Below are 17,724 nucleotides of genomic sequence, written 5' to 3'. Positions count from 1 at the left end.
AACATCGGCCAATATCTCCACCTCTGGAGATTAAAGATTCAGTCATTTTTTCTTCTTTTTTTTTTAATCTCTCTTCTCTGTGTGTGATAGTATGGTTATCTCCTTGATTATTTCTTACGTGCCTTAGATAAGTGAAATGATATAAAAGAAATAATAATAATAGTTTCAGGGGAAGGGGGTAAGAATTTTAAAAAAAGAAAACTACAATTCCTTTAGATGGAAACAAATCTACAAAACAAATTAAAATTCATTCACTGAAGTATTCATTCATTCATCCGTTCGTTCGTTCATTCCTTTATTCATTCGTTCGTTCATTCATTCATTGATTCGTTCATTATTTTTGTTTGTTTGTTCGTTCATTCATTTATTGATTCGTTCTTTATTTTTGTTTGTTTGTTCGTTCATTCATTCATTGATTCGTTCATTATTTTTGTTTGTTTGTTCGTTCATTATTTCATTGATTCGTTCGTTATTTTTGTTTGTTTGTTCGTTCATTATTTCATTGATTCGTTCGTTATTTTTGTTTGTTTGTTCGTTCATTCATTTATTGATTCGTTCGTTCATTCCTTCATACATTCATTCATTCATTCGTTCGTTCGTTTCCTCACCAGGCTGAATAATGGCGGCAAGGACAGAGCCGACGACGCCGCCGATGACGTTGGTGACGATGATGTAGACCAGAGACACCACGCTCACCCTCCCGTTCTCCTTGGGCTTCAGGCTGGCCGTGCCTGGCGCGCACACACACACACACACGAGTTACAAGTACACACAGACACAGACACACGCACGCACGCGCGCGCCCACACACACACACGCGCGCGCGCGCGCGCATACACACACACATACACTTACACACACACACACGGACACACACACACACAAATACACACACGCGCGCGCGCGCGGACACACACCCACACACTTTTTTACCCTAGCTTTTTGTTCACTATATATAACTTAACACATCGTGGAAAAAAAAGCTTGCCTGCAACACCTTTCTTAAGACCAGAAGAACTTTCTAGAGAATGAGTCACATGCCTTTTCCAGATGTAAAAATGCAACATATGCTTCCTCATCACTTGCAAGTTGCTGGTGCATTGCAGCTAACAAAACAAACGATGCATGTCATTGTTTGGAATCTTTTCTTAAACCAACCTAATGGTGGCCAGTTATATTACTCAAACGTTCCCATTCCCGAAACATGATAGTTACTACAGAGAGAGAGGGAGAAAGATAGGGAGAGAGAGGCCATAGCCCCTCATGAAGGGGTCTACATGGACATATAAACAAATCCCAGCCATATTAAATGTCATACATACATAACAATGGTAATGTCAAACAAATAAATCATCAAGACAATCCATTATATCTCAATCTAATTGCACTGTACAAGAAAAGTGACAAATTCCGGACATCACCATTTCCATTGGATGATACCAACAAACCTGATTAAGGCACATGGATTTCGGTAATATTTGGAAGGAATAAACATTTGTCAGATCATTTAGTGCTGAACAACACAAGGCAATGTAACTTGTCTTCCTTGGAGTATTTACATCATGGACAAATTAAAGTACTGACATCAAATGTTGGTTGTTTTTCTTATTGTTTTTGTTGTTGTTTTTCTATTTCCTCATAACGTGAGTGTGTGTGCATTTGGGGTATAAGATTTGCATATATTTATATTTTGCGATTTGTTTTTGTTGCAAAATATGGTGTACTTATCATGGTTCACAACCCCTTCAAATGGGGCTTTGGCCTTACTGAATAAAATTCTGATTCTGATTCTCTGTCAGTCTGTCTGCCTGTCGTCTCTATGTAATTAAGCAATGTAATACACTTAGTCTTTGAATATGTTTCATGCTTTTGTGCGTTAAATCATTATGTTTCTCCTTCCCTTCGTAAGTTGCGTGTTGCGTGTGTTTGATGTTTACTGTGAAGCGCTTTGAGCCCCTCTTTAAGGAAAGAAAGCTCTCAATAGTATCCATTATTATTACTATTACTAGTATTATTATCATCATTATCATGATGAACAATCGCATTTTATTGTCTGCTAGTAAGTTTCAGGTCCTACAAACATTCCAAACTCGATTCTGAAAGCGAATTACGACACACTTCAAAAAGCGAATTACGACACACTTCAAAAAGCGAATTACGACACACTTCAAAAAGCAAATTACGACCACTTCAAAAAGCGAATTACGACACATTTCAAAAAGCGAATTACGACACACTTCAAATGAAACTCATACAAATAAAGAGAAACAATTGTAATAAAAATCGGAAGCTGTGTAACCTTCTGTCTTGGTTGTAATCATATTACATTAACTGACAATAATGATGTGTAACTGACAATAGCATGATGTATAACTGACAATAATAATGATACCTTTCATCAGAGATGCATGATGATCATGGAAATCAGTTGACCAAAGCATGTTTGAATTGTGAAAAAGAAGCGTTGTGCTGTCGTTAACGCTCACACACACACACACACACAAACACACAAACACACATACACACACACCTAACGTTCCAAACCGTACGTGAAAGGAATGTATCAAACTTTTTTTCTTTTTTTTTGGGGGGGGGGGGGGGGGTGACAGGGGGGGATTGGGGGGGGACGTTTTTGGACGGATTTTCAAGGAAAGTCAGGGGGCCGGGGGGTGGGGGGCGAACCAGCAGGAGTGTGGGGGACGCCCCAGAACGTCTTCCATGGGTCACGTCAGTGACCTGAAACGTCCCCTGGGGAACGATTTGGGACACCGACAAGTTCCCTGGGGGACCTGCAGGGTGGAGGGACGATTTGGGACACCGACAAGTTCCCTGGGGGACCTGCAGGGTGGAGGGACGATTTGGGACAGTGACAAGTTCCCTGGGGGACCTACAGGGTGGAGGGACGATTTGGGACACCGACAAGTTCCCTGGGGGACCTGCAGGGTGGAGGGACGATTTGGGACAGTGACAAGTTCCCTGGGGGACCTACAGGGTGGAGGGACGATTTGGGACAGTGACAAGTTCCCTGGGGGACCTGCAGGGTGGAGGGACGATTTGGGACACCGACAAGTTCCCTGGGGGACCTGCAGGGTGGAGGGACGATTTGGGACAGTGACAAGTTCCCTGGGGGACCTACAGGGTGGAGGGACGATTTGGGACAGTGACAAGTTCCCTGGGGGACCTGCAGGGTGGAGGGACGATTTGGGACACCGACAAGTTCCCTGGGGGACCTGCAGGGTGGAGGGACGATTTGGGACAGTGACAAGTTCCCTGGGGGACCTGCAGGGTGGAGGGACGATTTGGGACACCGACAAGTTCCCTGGGAGACCTGCAGGGTGGAGGGACGATTTGGGACAGTGACAAGTTCCCTGGGAGACCTGCAGGGTGGAGGGACGATTTGGGACAGTGACAAGTTCCCTGGGGGACCTGCAGGGTGGAGGGACGATTTGGGACACCGACAAGTTCCCTGGGGGACCTGCAGGGTGGAGGGACGATTTGGGACAGTGACAAGTTCCCTGGGGGACCTACAGGGTGGAGGGACGATTTGGGACAGTGACAAGTTCCCTGGGGGACCTGCAGGGTGGAGGGACGATTTGGGACACCGACAAGTTCCCTGGGGGACCTGCAGGGTGGAGGGACGATTTGGGACAGTGACAAGTTCCCTGGGGGACCTACAGGGTGGAGGGACGATTTGGGACAGTGACAAGTTCCCTGGGGGACCTGCAGGGTGGAGGGACGATTTGGGACACCGACAAGTTCCCTGGGGGACCTGCAGGGTGGAGGGACGATTTGGGACAGTGACAAGTTCCCTGGGGGACCTGCAGGGTGGAGGGACGATTTGGGACACCGACAAGTTCCCTGGGAGACCTGCAGGGTGGAGGGACGATTTGGGACAGTGACAAGTTCCCTGGGAGACCTGCAGGGTGGAGGGACGATTTGGGACAGTGACAAGTTCCCTGGGGGACCTGCAGGGTGGAGGGACGATTTGGGACACCGACAAGTTCCCTGGGGGACCTGCAGGGTGGAGGGACGATTTGGGACAGTGACAAGTTCCCTGGGGGACCTACAGGGTGGAGGGACGATTTGGGACAGTGACAAGTTCCCTGGGGGACCTGCAGGGTTGAGGGACGATTTGGGACACCGACAAGTTCCCTGGGGGACCTGCAGGGTGGAGGGACGATTTGGGACAGTGACAAGTTCCCTGGGGGACCTGCAGGGTGGAGGGACGATTTGGGACACCGACAAGTTCCCTGGGAGACCTGCAGGGTGGAGGGACGATTTGGGACAGTGACAAGTTCCCTGGGAGACCTGCAGGGTGGAGGGACGATTTGGGACAGTGACAAGTTCCCTGGGGGACCTGCAGGGTGGAGGGACGATTTGGGACACCGACAAGTTCCCTGGGAGACCTGCAGGGTGGAGGGACGATTTGGGACAGTGACAAGTTCCCTGGGGGACCTGCAGGGTGGAGGGACGATTTGGGACAGTGACAAGTTCCCTGGGGGACCTGCAGGGTGGAGGGACGATTTGGGACACCGACAAGTTCCCTGGGGGACCTGCAGGGTGGAGGGACGATTTGGGACACCGACAAGTTCCCTGGGGGACCTGCAGGGTGGAGGGTCGATTTCAGAGGTTACACCGGTTTTATACAGTAACTGTGAATTGACCCATTTTCGTCTGTGTGTTGACAATATCCATCATGAAATGTCCACACCTCCAGACTACCCTGGGGGTTTATTGTCAGTATCAGAGTAGGCTTACCGCCTCTTCCTTTCATATAAATTCAGGTTTTTATTCTAATGGCTGCGACGTGGCAATTCCCATTACTCTCTCCCTCTCTCTCTCTCCATCCCTCCTTCCCTCCCCCCTCTCTCTCTCCATCCCTCCTTCCCTCCCCCTCTCTCTCTCTCCATCCCTCCTTCCCTCCCCCTCTCTCTCTCTCCATCCCTCCTTCCCTCCCCCTCTCTCTCTCTCCATCCCTCCTTCCCTCCCCCCTCTCTCTCTCTCCATCCCTCCTTCCCTCTCTCTCTCTCCATCCCTCCCCCCTCTCTCTCTCTCCATCCCTCCTTCCCTCCCCCCTCTCTCTCTGCATCCCTCCTTCCCTCCCCCCTCTCTGTCTCTGTCCCTCCCTCCCTCTCTCTCTCTCTGTCTAGCCCTTCCTCTCTCCCTCTCTCCCTCCCTTCCTCTCTCTCCCTCCTTCCCTTCCTCTCTCTCTCTCCCTCCCCCTCCCTCCCTCCTTCCCTTCCTCTCTCTCTCTCCCCCCCTCCCTTTCTCTCTCCCCCCTTTACCCCCTGTCTGACATACTGACCAGTGATGATGCTGCTGATGATCAGGGGCAGAACAGCGGCCTTCAGCATCCTCATGTACAGCTCTCCAGGTAAACCTGCACACGCATACATACATTTATATAGATGTGTGCACGCTATCAAATACTATACTAATGTAAATATGAAACAGTAAGTCTAATAGAGATACACATGGCAATGACCGGGAGGTGGGGGGTGGGGTGGAGGGAGTGCTTGTTGCCAAAGGAAGCATACACATATAAGACAGTATATGAACATAAAAATGTCACAGGTGAATGATTGAGAGACAGAGACAGAGTGACAAACATACATATAAACAGACAGCAGACAGGGAGAGAGAGACAGACAGACAGGGAGAGACAGACAGACAGACAGGGAGAGACAGACAGACAGACAGGGAGAGGGACACACAGAAAGACAGACTGAGAAAGAGAGAGAGCGAGAGACAGACACACAGACCGACAGAGACAGAAAAACAGAGAAGGGTGGGAGTGTGGAGAGAGACAGAGAGAGAGAGACAGAGAGAGAGAGAGAGAGAGCAGAGCACAGCTGAGCCTTGTTTGCCCACGTAATAAAATTAATCACTATCACTTATTAATAAGACCGCAAATTACAGGTATATTCTTTTTCAGAGTATCGGGCGGGGAAACAGCATTATACACAGTTTTAATGTCCTATATGTGACCCATCCTTCACAAAAAGAAACGTCACGTGATTAAATGCATTGAAGCTGGGTTAAAATGATTCCTTTCAGCACCATGTGTAAGGTACGCTCAACATTGTAATGGCCAGGTTTTTTGTTCATCCCACACACATCTCCGTACCAGCTGCACATACAATAGACCAATGGAAAAACACACAAAGAATATTTCGTGACAGCCATCAAACATTAAAGTGTATTCTTGTCGGCAGAAAAACCATTTTTAAAGCTGTCACCGTAGCGAAGCGCTGTCCCCGGCGAAAGCAGCCCAAATTTAACACAGAGAAAAATGTTGTGACAAAAAGTCACAATACAAAAGAGAATACAATACCATAAAATGCACTCTAATACAATGCAACACAACACAGTACAGTACAGTACAGTACAATACAGTGCAGTACAGTGCAGTATAACACAGTACAGCACAGAACAGTGCAGTATAATACAGTACAGTACAGTTCAGTACAATACAGTGCAGTACAGTGCAGTATAACACAGTACAGCACAGAACAGTGCAGTATAATACAGTACAGTACAGTACAGTACAGTACAGTATAATACAGTACAGTACAGTACAGTACAGAACAGAACAGTGCAGTGCAGTACAGAACAGAACAGTGCAGTGCACTATAATACAGTACAGTACAGTGCAGTATAATACAGTACAGTACAGTACAGTACAGTACAGTACAGTACAGTGCTGTATAACACAGTACAGCACAGTACAGTACAGTGCAGTATAATACAGTACAGTACAGTACAGTGCAGTATAATACAGTACAGTACAGTACAGTACAGTGCAGTATAACACAGTACAGTACAGTACAGTACAGAACAGTGCAGTATAATACAGTGCAGTACAGTGCAGTACAGTGCAGTATAACACAGTACAGTACAGTACAGTGCAGTACAGTACAGTACAGTGCAGTATAATACAGTACAGTACAGTACAGTACAGTACAGTGCAGTATAATACAGTACAGTACAGTGCAGTATAACACAGTACAGTACAGTACAGTGCAGTATAATACAGTACAGTACAGTGCAGTGCAGTGCAGTATAATACAGTACAGTACAGTGCAGTATAATACAGTACAGTACAGTGCAGTATAATACAGTACAGTACAGTGCAGTGCAGTGCAGTATAATACAGTACAGTACAGTGCAGTGCAGTGCAGTATAATACAGTACAGTACAGTACAGTGCAGTATAATACAGTACAGTACAGTACAGTGCAGTATAATACAGTACAGTACAGTACAGTACAGTGCAGTATAATACAGTACAGTACAGTGCAGTATAATACAGTACAGTACAGTGCAGTGCAGTGCAGTATAATACAGTACAGTACAGTGCAGTATAATACAGTACAGTACAGTACAGTGCAGTGCAGTGCAGTATAATACAGTACAGTACAGTGCAGTACAGTGCAGTATAATACAGTACAGTACAGTGCAGTGCAGTGCAGTATAATACAGTACAGTACAGTACAGTGCAGTATAATACAGTACAGTACAGTGCAGTATAACACAGTACAGTACAGTACAGTGCAGTATAATACAGTACAGTACAGTGCAGTGCAGTATAATACAGTACAGTACAGTACAGTACAGTATAACACAGTACAGTGCAGTGCAGTATAATACAGTACAGTACAGTGCAGTACAGTACATTACAGTACAGTACAGTGCAGTATAACACAGTACAGTACAGTGCAGTATAATACAGTGCAGTACAGTACATTACAGTACAGTACAGTGCAGTATAATACAGTACAGTACAGTACAGTACAGTGCAGTATAATACAGTACAGTACAGTACAGTGCAGTATAATACAGTACAGTACAGTACAGTGCAGTATAACACAGTGCAGTACAGTGCAGTGCACTATAATACAGTACAGTACAGTGCAGTATAATACAGTACAGTACAGTGCAGTGCAGTACAGTACAGTGCAGTATAATACAGTGCAGTACAGTGCAGTACAGTGCAGTATAACACAGTACAGTACAGTACAGTGCAGTATAATACAGTACAGTACAGTGCAGTATAATACAGTACAGTACAGTACAGTGCAGTATAATACAGTACAGTACAGTGCAGTATAACACAGTACAGTACAGTGCAGTATAATACAGTACAGTACAGTACAGTGCAGTATAATACAGTACAGTACAGTGCAGTATAATACAGTACAGTACAGTACAGTGCAGTATAATACAGTACAGTGTAGTGCAGAGCAGTATAATACAGTACAGTACAGTGCAGTATAACACAGTACAGTACAGTGCAGTGCAGTATAATACAGTACAGTACAGTGCAGTACAGTGCAGTACAGTACAGTACAGTGCAGTGCAGTATAATACAGTACAGTACAGTGCAGTATAATACAGTACAGTACAGTACAGTACAGTGCAGTATAATACAGTACAGTACAGTGCAGTATAATACAGTACAGTACAGTGCAGTATAATACAGTACAGTACAGTACAGTGCAGTATAACACAGTACAGTACAGTGCAGTACAGTGCAGTACAGTACATTACAGTACAGTACAGTGCAGTGCAGTATAATACAGTACAGTACAGTGCATTATAATACAGTACAGTACAGTACAGTATAATACAGTACAGTACAGTACAGTATAATACAGTACAGTGCAGTGCAGTATAATACAGTACAGTACAGTACAGTGCAGTATAACACAGTACAGTACAGTGCAGTATAATACAGTACAGTACAGTGCAGTATAATACAGTACAGTACAGTAGAGTGCAGTATAATACAGTACAGTACAGTGCAGTATAATACAGTACAGTGCAGTGCAGTATAATACAGTACAGTACAGTGCAGTACAGTGCAGTGCAGTATAATACAGTACAGTACAGTGCAGTGCAGTATAATACAGTACAGTACAGTGCAGTATAATACAGTACAGTACAGTACAGTGCAGTGCAGTATAATACAGTACAGTACAGTACAGTGCAGTATAATACAGTACAGTACAGTACAGTACAGTGCAGTATAATACAGTACAGTACAGTACAGTGCAGTATAATACAGTACAGTACAGTGCAGTATAATACAGTACAGTACAGTACAGTGCAGTGCAGTATAATACAGTACAGTACAGTACAGTGCAGTATAATACAGTACAGTACAGTGCAGTGCAGTGCAGTATAATACAGTACAGTACAGTGCAGTATATTACAGTACAGTACAGTGCAGTGCAGTGCAGTATAATACAGTACAGTACAGTGCAGTATAATACAGTACAGTACAGTGCAGTGCAGTATAATACAGTACAGTACAGTGCAGTATAATACAGTACAGTACAGTACAGTGCAGTATAATACAGTACAGTACAGTACAGTGCAGTGCAGTATAATACAGTACAGTACAGTGCAGTATAATACAGTACAGTACAGTACAGTGCAGTATAATACAGTACAGTACAGTGCAGTGCAGTATAATACAGTACAGTGCAGTGCAGTATAATACAGTACAGTACAGTACAGTGCAGTATAATACAGTGCAGTACAGTGCAGTACAGTGCAGTATAACACAGTACAGTACAGTACAGTGCAGTATAATACAGTACAGTACAGTGCAGTATAATACAGTACAATACAGTACAGTATAATACAGTACAGTACAGTACAGTGCAGTATAATACAGTACAGTACAGTGCAGTATAACACAGTACAGTACAGTGCAGTATAATACAGTACAGTACAGTACAGTGCAGTATAATACAGTACAGTACAGTGCAGTATAATACAGTACAGTACAGTACAGTGCAGTATAATACAGTACAGTGCAGTGCAGTATAATACAGTACAGTACAGTGCAGTATAACACAGTACAGTACAGTACAGTGCAGTGCAGTATACTACAGTACAGTACAGTGCAGTACAGTGCAGTACAGTACATTACAGTACAGTACAGTGCAGTGCAGTATAATACAGTACAGTACAGTGCAGTATAATACAGTACAGTACAGTACAGTGCAGTATAATACAGTACAGTACAGTGCAGTATAATACAGTACAGTACAGTACAGTGCAGTATAACACAGTACAGTACAGTACATTACAGTACAGTACAGTGCAGTGCAGTATAATACAGTACAGTATAGTGCAGTATAATACAGTACAGTACAGTACAGTATAATACAGTACAGTACAGTGCAGTATAATACAGTACAGTGCAGTGCAGTATAATACAGTACAGTACAGTACAGTGCAGTATAACACAGTACAGTACAGTGCAGTATAATACAGTACAGTACAGTACAGTACAGTGCAGTATAATACAGTACAGTACAGTGCAGTATAATACAGTACAGTGCAGTATAATACAGTACAGTACAGTGCAGTACAGTGCAGTGCAGTATAATACAGTACAGTACAGTGCAGTATAATACAGTACAGTACAGTGCAGTGCAGTATAATACAGTACAGTACAGTACAGTACAGTGCAGTATAATACAGTACAGTACAGTGCAGTATAATACAGTATAGTACAGTACAGTACAGTGCAGTATAATACAGTACAGTACAGTGCAGTATAATACAGTACAGTACAGTACAGTGCAGTGCAGTATAATACAGTACAGTACAGTGCAGTATAATACAGTACAGTACAGTGCAGTGCAGTGCAGTATAATACAGTACAGTGCAGTATAATACAGTACAGTACAGTGCAGTGCAGTGCAGTATAATACAGTACAGTACAGTGCAGTATAATACAGTACAGTACAGTACAGTGCAGTGCAGTATAATACAGTACAGTGCAGTATAATACAGTACAGTACAGTGCAGTGCAGTATAATACAGTACAGTACAGTACAGTGCAGTGCAGTATAATACAGTACAGTACAGTACAGTGCAGTATAATACAGTACAGTACAGTACAGTGCAGTATAATACAGTACAGTACAGTGCAGTATAATACAGTACAGTACAGTGCAGTGCAGTATAATACAGTACAGTACAGTGCAGTGCAGTATGATACAGTACAGTACAGTGCAGTATAATACAGTACAGTACAGTACAGTGCAGTATAATACAGTACAGTACAGTACAGTGCAGTATAATACAGTACAGTACAGTGCAGTATAATACAGTACAGTACAGTGCAGTATAATACAGTACAGTACAGTGCAGTATAATACAGTACAGTACAGTACAGTGCAGTATAACACAGTGCAGTACAGTGCAGTACAGTACATTACAGTACAGTACAGTGCAGTGCAGTATAATACAGTACAGTACAGTGCAGGATAATACAGTACAGTACAGTACAGTATAATACAGTACAGTGCAGTGCAGTATAATACAGTACAGTACAGTACAGTGCAGTATAACACAGTACAGTACAGTGCAGTATAATACAGTACAGTACAGTGCAGTATAATACAGTACAGTACAGTACAGTGCAGTATAATACAGTACAGTACAGTACAGTGCAGTATAATACAGTACAGTACAGTGCAGTATAATACAGTACAGTGCAGTGCAGTATAATACAGTACAGTGCAGTACAGTGCAGTGCAGTATAATACAGTACAGTGCAGTGCAGTATAATACAGTACAGTACAGTGCAGTGCAGTATAATACAGTACAGTACAGTGCAGTATAATACAGTACAGTACAGTACAGTGCAGTGCAGTATAATACAGTACAGTACAGTGCAGTATAATACAGTACAGTACAGTACAGTACAGTGCAGTATAATACAGTACAGTACAGTACAGTACAGTGCAGTATAATACAGTACAGTACAGTGCAGTATAATACAGTACAGTACAGTACAGTGCAGTGCAGTATAATACAGTACAGTACAGTACAGTACAGTGCAGTATAACACAGTACAGTACAGTACAGTACAGAACAGTGCAGTATAATACAGTGCAGTACAGTGCAGTATAACACAGTACAGTACAGTACAGTGCAGTACAGTACAGTACAGTGCAGTATAATACAGTACAGTACAGTACAGTACAGTACAGTACAGTGCAGTATAATACAGTACAGTACAGTGCAGTATAACACAGTACAGTACAGTACAGTGCAGTATAATACAGTACAGTACAGTGCAGTGCAGTGCAGTATAATACAGTACAGTACAGTGCAGTATAATACAGTACAGTACAGTGCAGTATAATACAGTACAGTACAGTGCAGTGCAGTGCAGTATAATACAGTACAGTACAGTGCAGTGCAGTGCAGTATAATACAGTACAGTACAGTACAGTGCAGTATAATACAGTACAGTACAGTACAGTGCAGTATAATACAGTACAGTACAGTACAGTACAGTGCAGTATAATACAGTACAGTACAGTGCAGTATAATACAGTACAGTACAGTGCAGTGCAGTGCAGTATAATACAGTACAGTACAGTGCAGTATAATACAGTACAGTACAGTACAGTGCAGTGCAGTGCAGTATAATACAGTACAGTACAGTGCAGTACAGTGCAGTATAATACAGTACAGTACAGTGCAGTGCAGTGCAGTATAATACAGTACAGTACAGTACAGTGCAGTATAATACAGTACAGTGCAGTATAACACAGTACAGTACAGTACAGTGCAGTATAATACAGTACAGTACAGTGCAGTGCAGTATAATACAGTACAGTACAGTACAGTACAGTATAACACAGTACAGTGCAGTGCAGTATAATACAGTACAGTACAGTGCAGTACAGTACATTACAGTACAGTACAGTGCAGTATAACACAGTACAGTACAGTGCAGTATAATACACTGCAGTACAGTACATTACAGTACAGTACAGTGCAGTATAATACAGTACAGTACAGTACAGTACAGTGCAGTATAATACAGTACAGTACAGTACAGTGCAGTATAATACAGTACAGTACAGTACAGTGCAGTATAACACAGTGCAGTACAGTGCAGTGCACTATAATACAGTACAGTACAGTGCAGTATAATACAGTACAGTACAGTGCAGTGCAGTACAGTACAGTGCAGTACAGTGCAGTACAGTGCAGTATAACACAGTACAGTACAGTACAGTGCAGTATAATACAGTACAGTACAGTGCAGTATAATACAGTACAGTACAGTACAGTGCAGTATAATACAGTACAGTACAGTGCAGTATAACACAGTACAGTACAGTGCAGTATAATACAGTACAGTACAGTACAGTGCAGTATAATACAGTACAGTACAGTGCAGTATAATACAGTACAGTACAGTACAGTGCAGTATAATACAGTACAGTGTAGTGCAGAGCAGTATAATACAGTACAGTACAGTGCAGTATAACACAGTACAGTACAGTACAGTGCAGTGCAGTATAATACAGTACAGTACAGTGCAGTACAGTGCAGTACAGTACAGTACAGTGCAGTGCAGTATAATACAGTACAGTACAGTGCAGTATAATACAGTACAGTACAGCACAGTACAGTACAGTGCAGTATAATACAGTACAGTACAGTGCAGTATAATACAGTACAGTACAGTGCAGTATAATACAGTACAGTACAGTACAGTGCAGTATAATACAGTACAGTACAGTACAGTGCAGTATAACACAGTACAGTACAGTGCAGTACAGTGCAGTACAGTACATTACAGTACAGTACAGTGCAGTGCAGTATAATACAGTACAGTACAGTGCATTATAATACAGTACAGTACAGTACAGTATAATACAGTACAGTACAGTACAGTATAATACAGTACAGTGCAGTGCAGTATAATACAGTACAGTACAGTACAGTGCAGTATAACACAGTACAGTACAGTGCAGTATAATACAGTACAGTACAGTGCAGTATAATACAGTACAGTACAGTAGAGTGCAGTATAATACAGTACAGTACAGTGCAGTATAATACAGTACAGTGCAGTGCAGTATAATACAGTACAGTACAGTGCAGTACAGTGCAGTGCAGTATAATACAGTACAGTACAGTGCAGTACAGTGCAGTACAGTACAGTACAGTGCAGTATAATACAGTACAGTACAGTACAGTACAGTGCAGTATAATACAGTACAGTACAGTACAGTGCAGTATAATACAGTACAGTACAGTACAGTGCAGTATAACACAGTGCAGTACAGTGCAGTGCACTATAATACAGTACAGTACAGTGCAGTATAATACAGTACAGTACAGTGCAGTGCAGTACAGTACAGTGCAGTATAATACAGTGCAGTACAGTGCAGTACAGTGCAGTATAACACAGTACAGTACAGTACAGTGCAGTATAATACAGTACAGTACAGTGCAGTATAATACAGTACAGTACAGTACAGTGCAGTATAATACAGTACAGTACAGTGCAGTATAACACAGTACAGTACAGTGCAGTATAATACAGTACAGTACAGTACAGTGCAGTATAATACAGTACAGTACAGTGCAGTATAATACAGTACAGTACAGTACAGTGCAGTATAATACAGTACAGTGTAGTGCAGAGCAGTATAATACAGTACAGTACAGTGCAGTATAACACAGTACAGTACAGTGCAGTGCAGTATAATACAGTACAGTACAGTGCAGTACAGTGCAGTACAGTACAGTACAGTGCAGTGCAGTATAATACAGTACAGTACAGTGCAGTATAATACAGTACAGTACAGTACAGTACAGTGCAGTATAATACAGTACAGTACAGTGCAGTATAATACAGTACAGTACAGTGCAGTATAATACAGTACAGTACAGTACAGTGCAGTATAACACAGTACAGTACAGTGCAGTACAGTGCAGTACAGTACATTACAGTACAGTACAGTGCAGTGCAGTATAATACAGTACAGTACAGTGCATTATAATACAGTACAGTACAGTACAGTATAATACAGTACAGTACAGTACAGTATAATACAGTACAGTGCAGTGCAGTATAATACAGTACAGTACAGTACAGTGCAGTATAACACAGTACAGTACAGTGCAGTATAATACAGTACAGTACAGTGCAGTATAATACAGTACAGTACAGTAGAGTGCAGTATAATACAGTACAGTACAGTGCAGTATAATACAGTACAGTGCAGTGCAGTATAATACAGTACAGTACAGTGCAGTACAGTGCAGTGCAGTATAATACAGTACAGTACAGTGCAGTGCAGTATAATACAGTACAGTACAGTGCAGTATAATACAGTACAGTACAGTACAGTGCAGTGCAGTATAATACAGTACAGTACAGTACAGTGCAGTATAATACAGTACAGTACAGTACAGTACAGTGCAGTATAATACAGTACAGTACAGTACAGTGCAGTATAATACAGTACAGTACAGTGCAGTATAATACAGTACAGTACAGTACAGTGCAGTGCAGTATAATACAGTACAGTACAGTACAGTGCAGTATAATACAGTACAGTACAGTGCAGTGCAGTGCAGTATAATACAGTACAGTACAGTGCAGTATATTACAGTACAGTACAGTGCAGTGCAGTGCAGTATAATACAGTACAGTACAGTGCAGTATAATACAGTACAGTACAGTGCAGTGCAGTATAATACAGTACAGTACAGTGCAGTATAATACAGTACAGTACAGTACAGTGCAGTATAATACAGTACAGTACAGTACAGTGCAGTGCAGTATAATACAGTACAGTACAGTGCAGTATAATACAGTACAGTACAGTACAGTGCAGTATAATACAGTACAGTACAGTGCAGTGCAGTATAATACAGTACAGTGCAGTGCAGTATAATACAGTACAGTACAGTACAGTGCAGTATAATACAGTGCAGTACAGTGCAGTACAGTGCAGTATAACACAGTACAGTACAGTACAGTGCAGTATAATACAGTACAGTACAGTGCAGTATAATACAGTACAATACAGTACAGTATAATACAGTACAGTACAGTACAGTGCAGTATAATACAGTACAGTACAGTGCAGTATAACACAGTACAGTACAGTGCAGTATAATACAGTACAGTACAGTACAGTGCAGTATAATACAGTACAGTACAGTGCAGTATAATACAGTACAGTACAGTACAGTGCAGTATAATACAGTACAGTGCAGTGCAGTATAATACAGTACAGTACAGTGCAGTATAACACAGTACAGTACAGTACAGTGCAGTGCAGTATACTACAGTACAGTACAGTGCAGTACAGTGCAGTACAGTACATTACAGTACAGTACAGTGCAGTGCAGTATAATACAGTACAGTACAGTGCAGTATAATACAGTACAGTACAGTACAGTGCAGTATAATACAGTACAGTACAGTGCAGTATAATACAGTACAGTACAGTACAGTGCAGTATAACACAGTACAGTACAGTACATTACAGTACAGTACAGTGCAGTGCAGTATAATACAGTACAGTATAGTGCAGTATAATACAGTACAGTACAGTACAGTATAATACAGTACAGTACAGTGCAGTATAATACAGTACAGTGCAGTGCAGTATAATACAGTACAGTACAGTACAGTGCAGTATAACACAGTACAGTACAGTGCAGTATAATACAGTACAGTACAGTACAGTACAGTGCAGTATAATACAGTACAGTACAGTGCAGTATAATACAGTACAGTGCAGTATAATACAGTACAGTACAGTGCAGTACAGTGCAGTGCAGTATAATACAGTACAGTACAGTGCAGTATAATACAGTACAGTACAGTGCAGTGCAGTATAATACAGTACAGTACAGTACAGTGCAGTATAATACAGTACAGTACAGTGCAGTATAATACAGTATAGTACAGTACAGTACAGTGCAGTATAATACAGTACAGTACAGTGCAGTATAATACAGTACAGTACAGTACAGTGCAGTGCAGTATAATACAGTACAGTACAGTGCAGTATAATACAGTACAGTACAGTGCAGTATAATACAGTACAGTACAGTGCAGTATAATACAGTACAGTACAGTGCAGTGCAGTGCAGTATAATACAGTACAGTGCAGTATAATACAGTACAGTACAGTGCAGTGCAGTGCAGTATAATACAGTACAGTACAGTGCAGTATAATACAGTACAGTACAGTACAGTGCAGTGCAGTATAATACAGTACAGTGCAGTATAATACAGTACAGTACAGTGCAGTGCAGTATAATACAGTACAGTACAGTACAGTGCAGTGCAGTATAATACAGTACAGTACAGTACAGTGCAGTATAATACAGTACAGTACAGTACAGTGCAGTATAATACAGTACAGTACAGTGCAGTATAATACAGTACAGTACAGTGCAGTGCAGTATAATACAGTACAGTACAGTGCAGTGCAGTATGATACAGTACAGTACAGTGCAGTATAATACAGTACAGTACAGTACAGTGCAGTATAATACAGTACAGTACAGTACAGTGCAGTATAATACAGTACAGTACAGTGCAGTATAATACAGTACAGTACAGTGCAGTATAATACAGTACAGTACAGTGCAGTATAATACAGTACAGTACAGTACAGTGCAGTATAACACAGTGCAGTACAGTGCAGTACAGTACATTACAGTACAGTACAGTGCAGTGCAGTATAATACAGTACAGTACAGTGCAGGATAATACAGTACAGTACAGTACAGTATAATACAGTACAGTGCAGTGCAGTATAATACAGTACAGTACAGTACAGTGCAGTATAACACAGTACAGTACAGTGCAGTATAATACAGTACAGTACAGTGCAGTATAATACAGTACAGTACAGTACAGTGC

The 17,724-nt window shown here is 41.9% G+C and overlaps 1 protein-coding gene across 1 annotated transcript in view; it reads right to left on the bottom strand.

Moving 5' to 3' along the window:
- The window catches only part of LOC143296017 (excitatory amino acid transporter 3-like), an 86,245-nt gene that overhangs the window by 32,942 nt on the left and 35,579 nt on the right, over positions 1–17,724 (bottom strand). The window contains exons 3-4 of the mRNA XM_076607758.1: positions 5,306–5,380; positions 609–731 (exon numbers count right to left, since the gene is read on the bottom strand). Of these exons, the coding sequence (XP_076463873.1) occupies positions 609–731; positions 5,306–5,380 (198 nt within the window). The remainder of the gene's footprint in view (positions 1–608; positions 732–5,305; positions 5,381–17,724) is intronic.

This window comes from Babylonia areolata, chromosome 21, assembly GCF_041734735.1.
Source record: "Babylonia areolata isolate BAREFJ2019XMU chromosome 21, ASM4173473v1, whole genome shotgun sequence".
Taxonomy (NCBI): domain Eukaryota; kingdom Metazoa; phylum Mollusca; class Gastropoda; order Neogastropoda; family Buccinidae; genus Babylonia; species Babylonia areolata.
The sequence above is the reverse complement of the archived record's forward strand: the minus strand, read 5'-3'. Positions and strand labels throughout refer to the sequence as shown.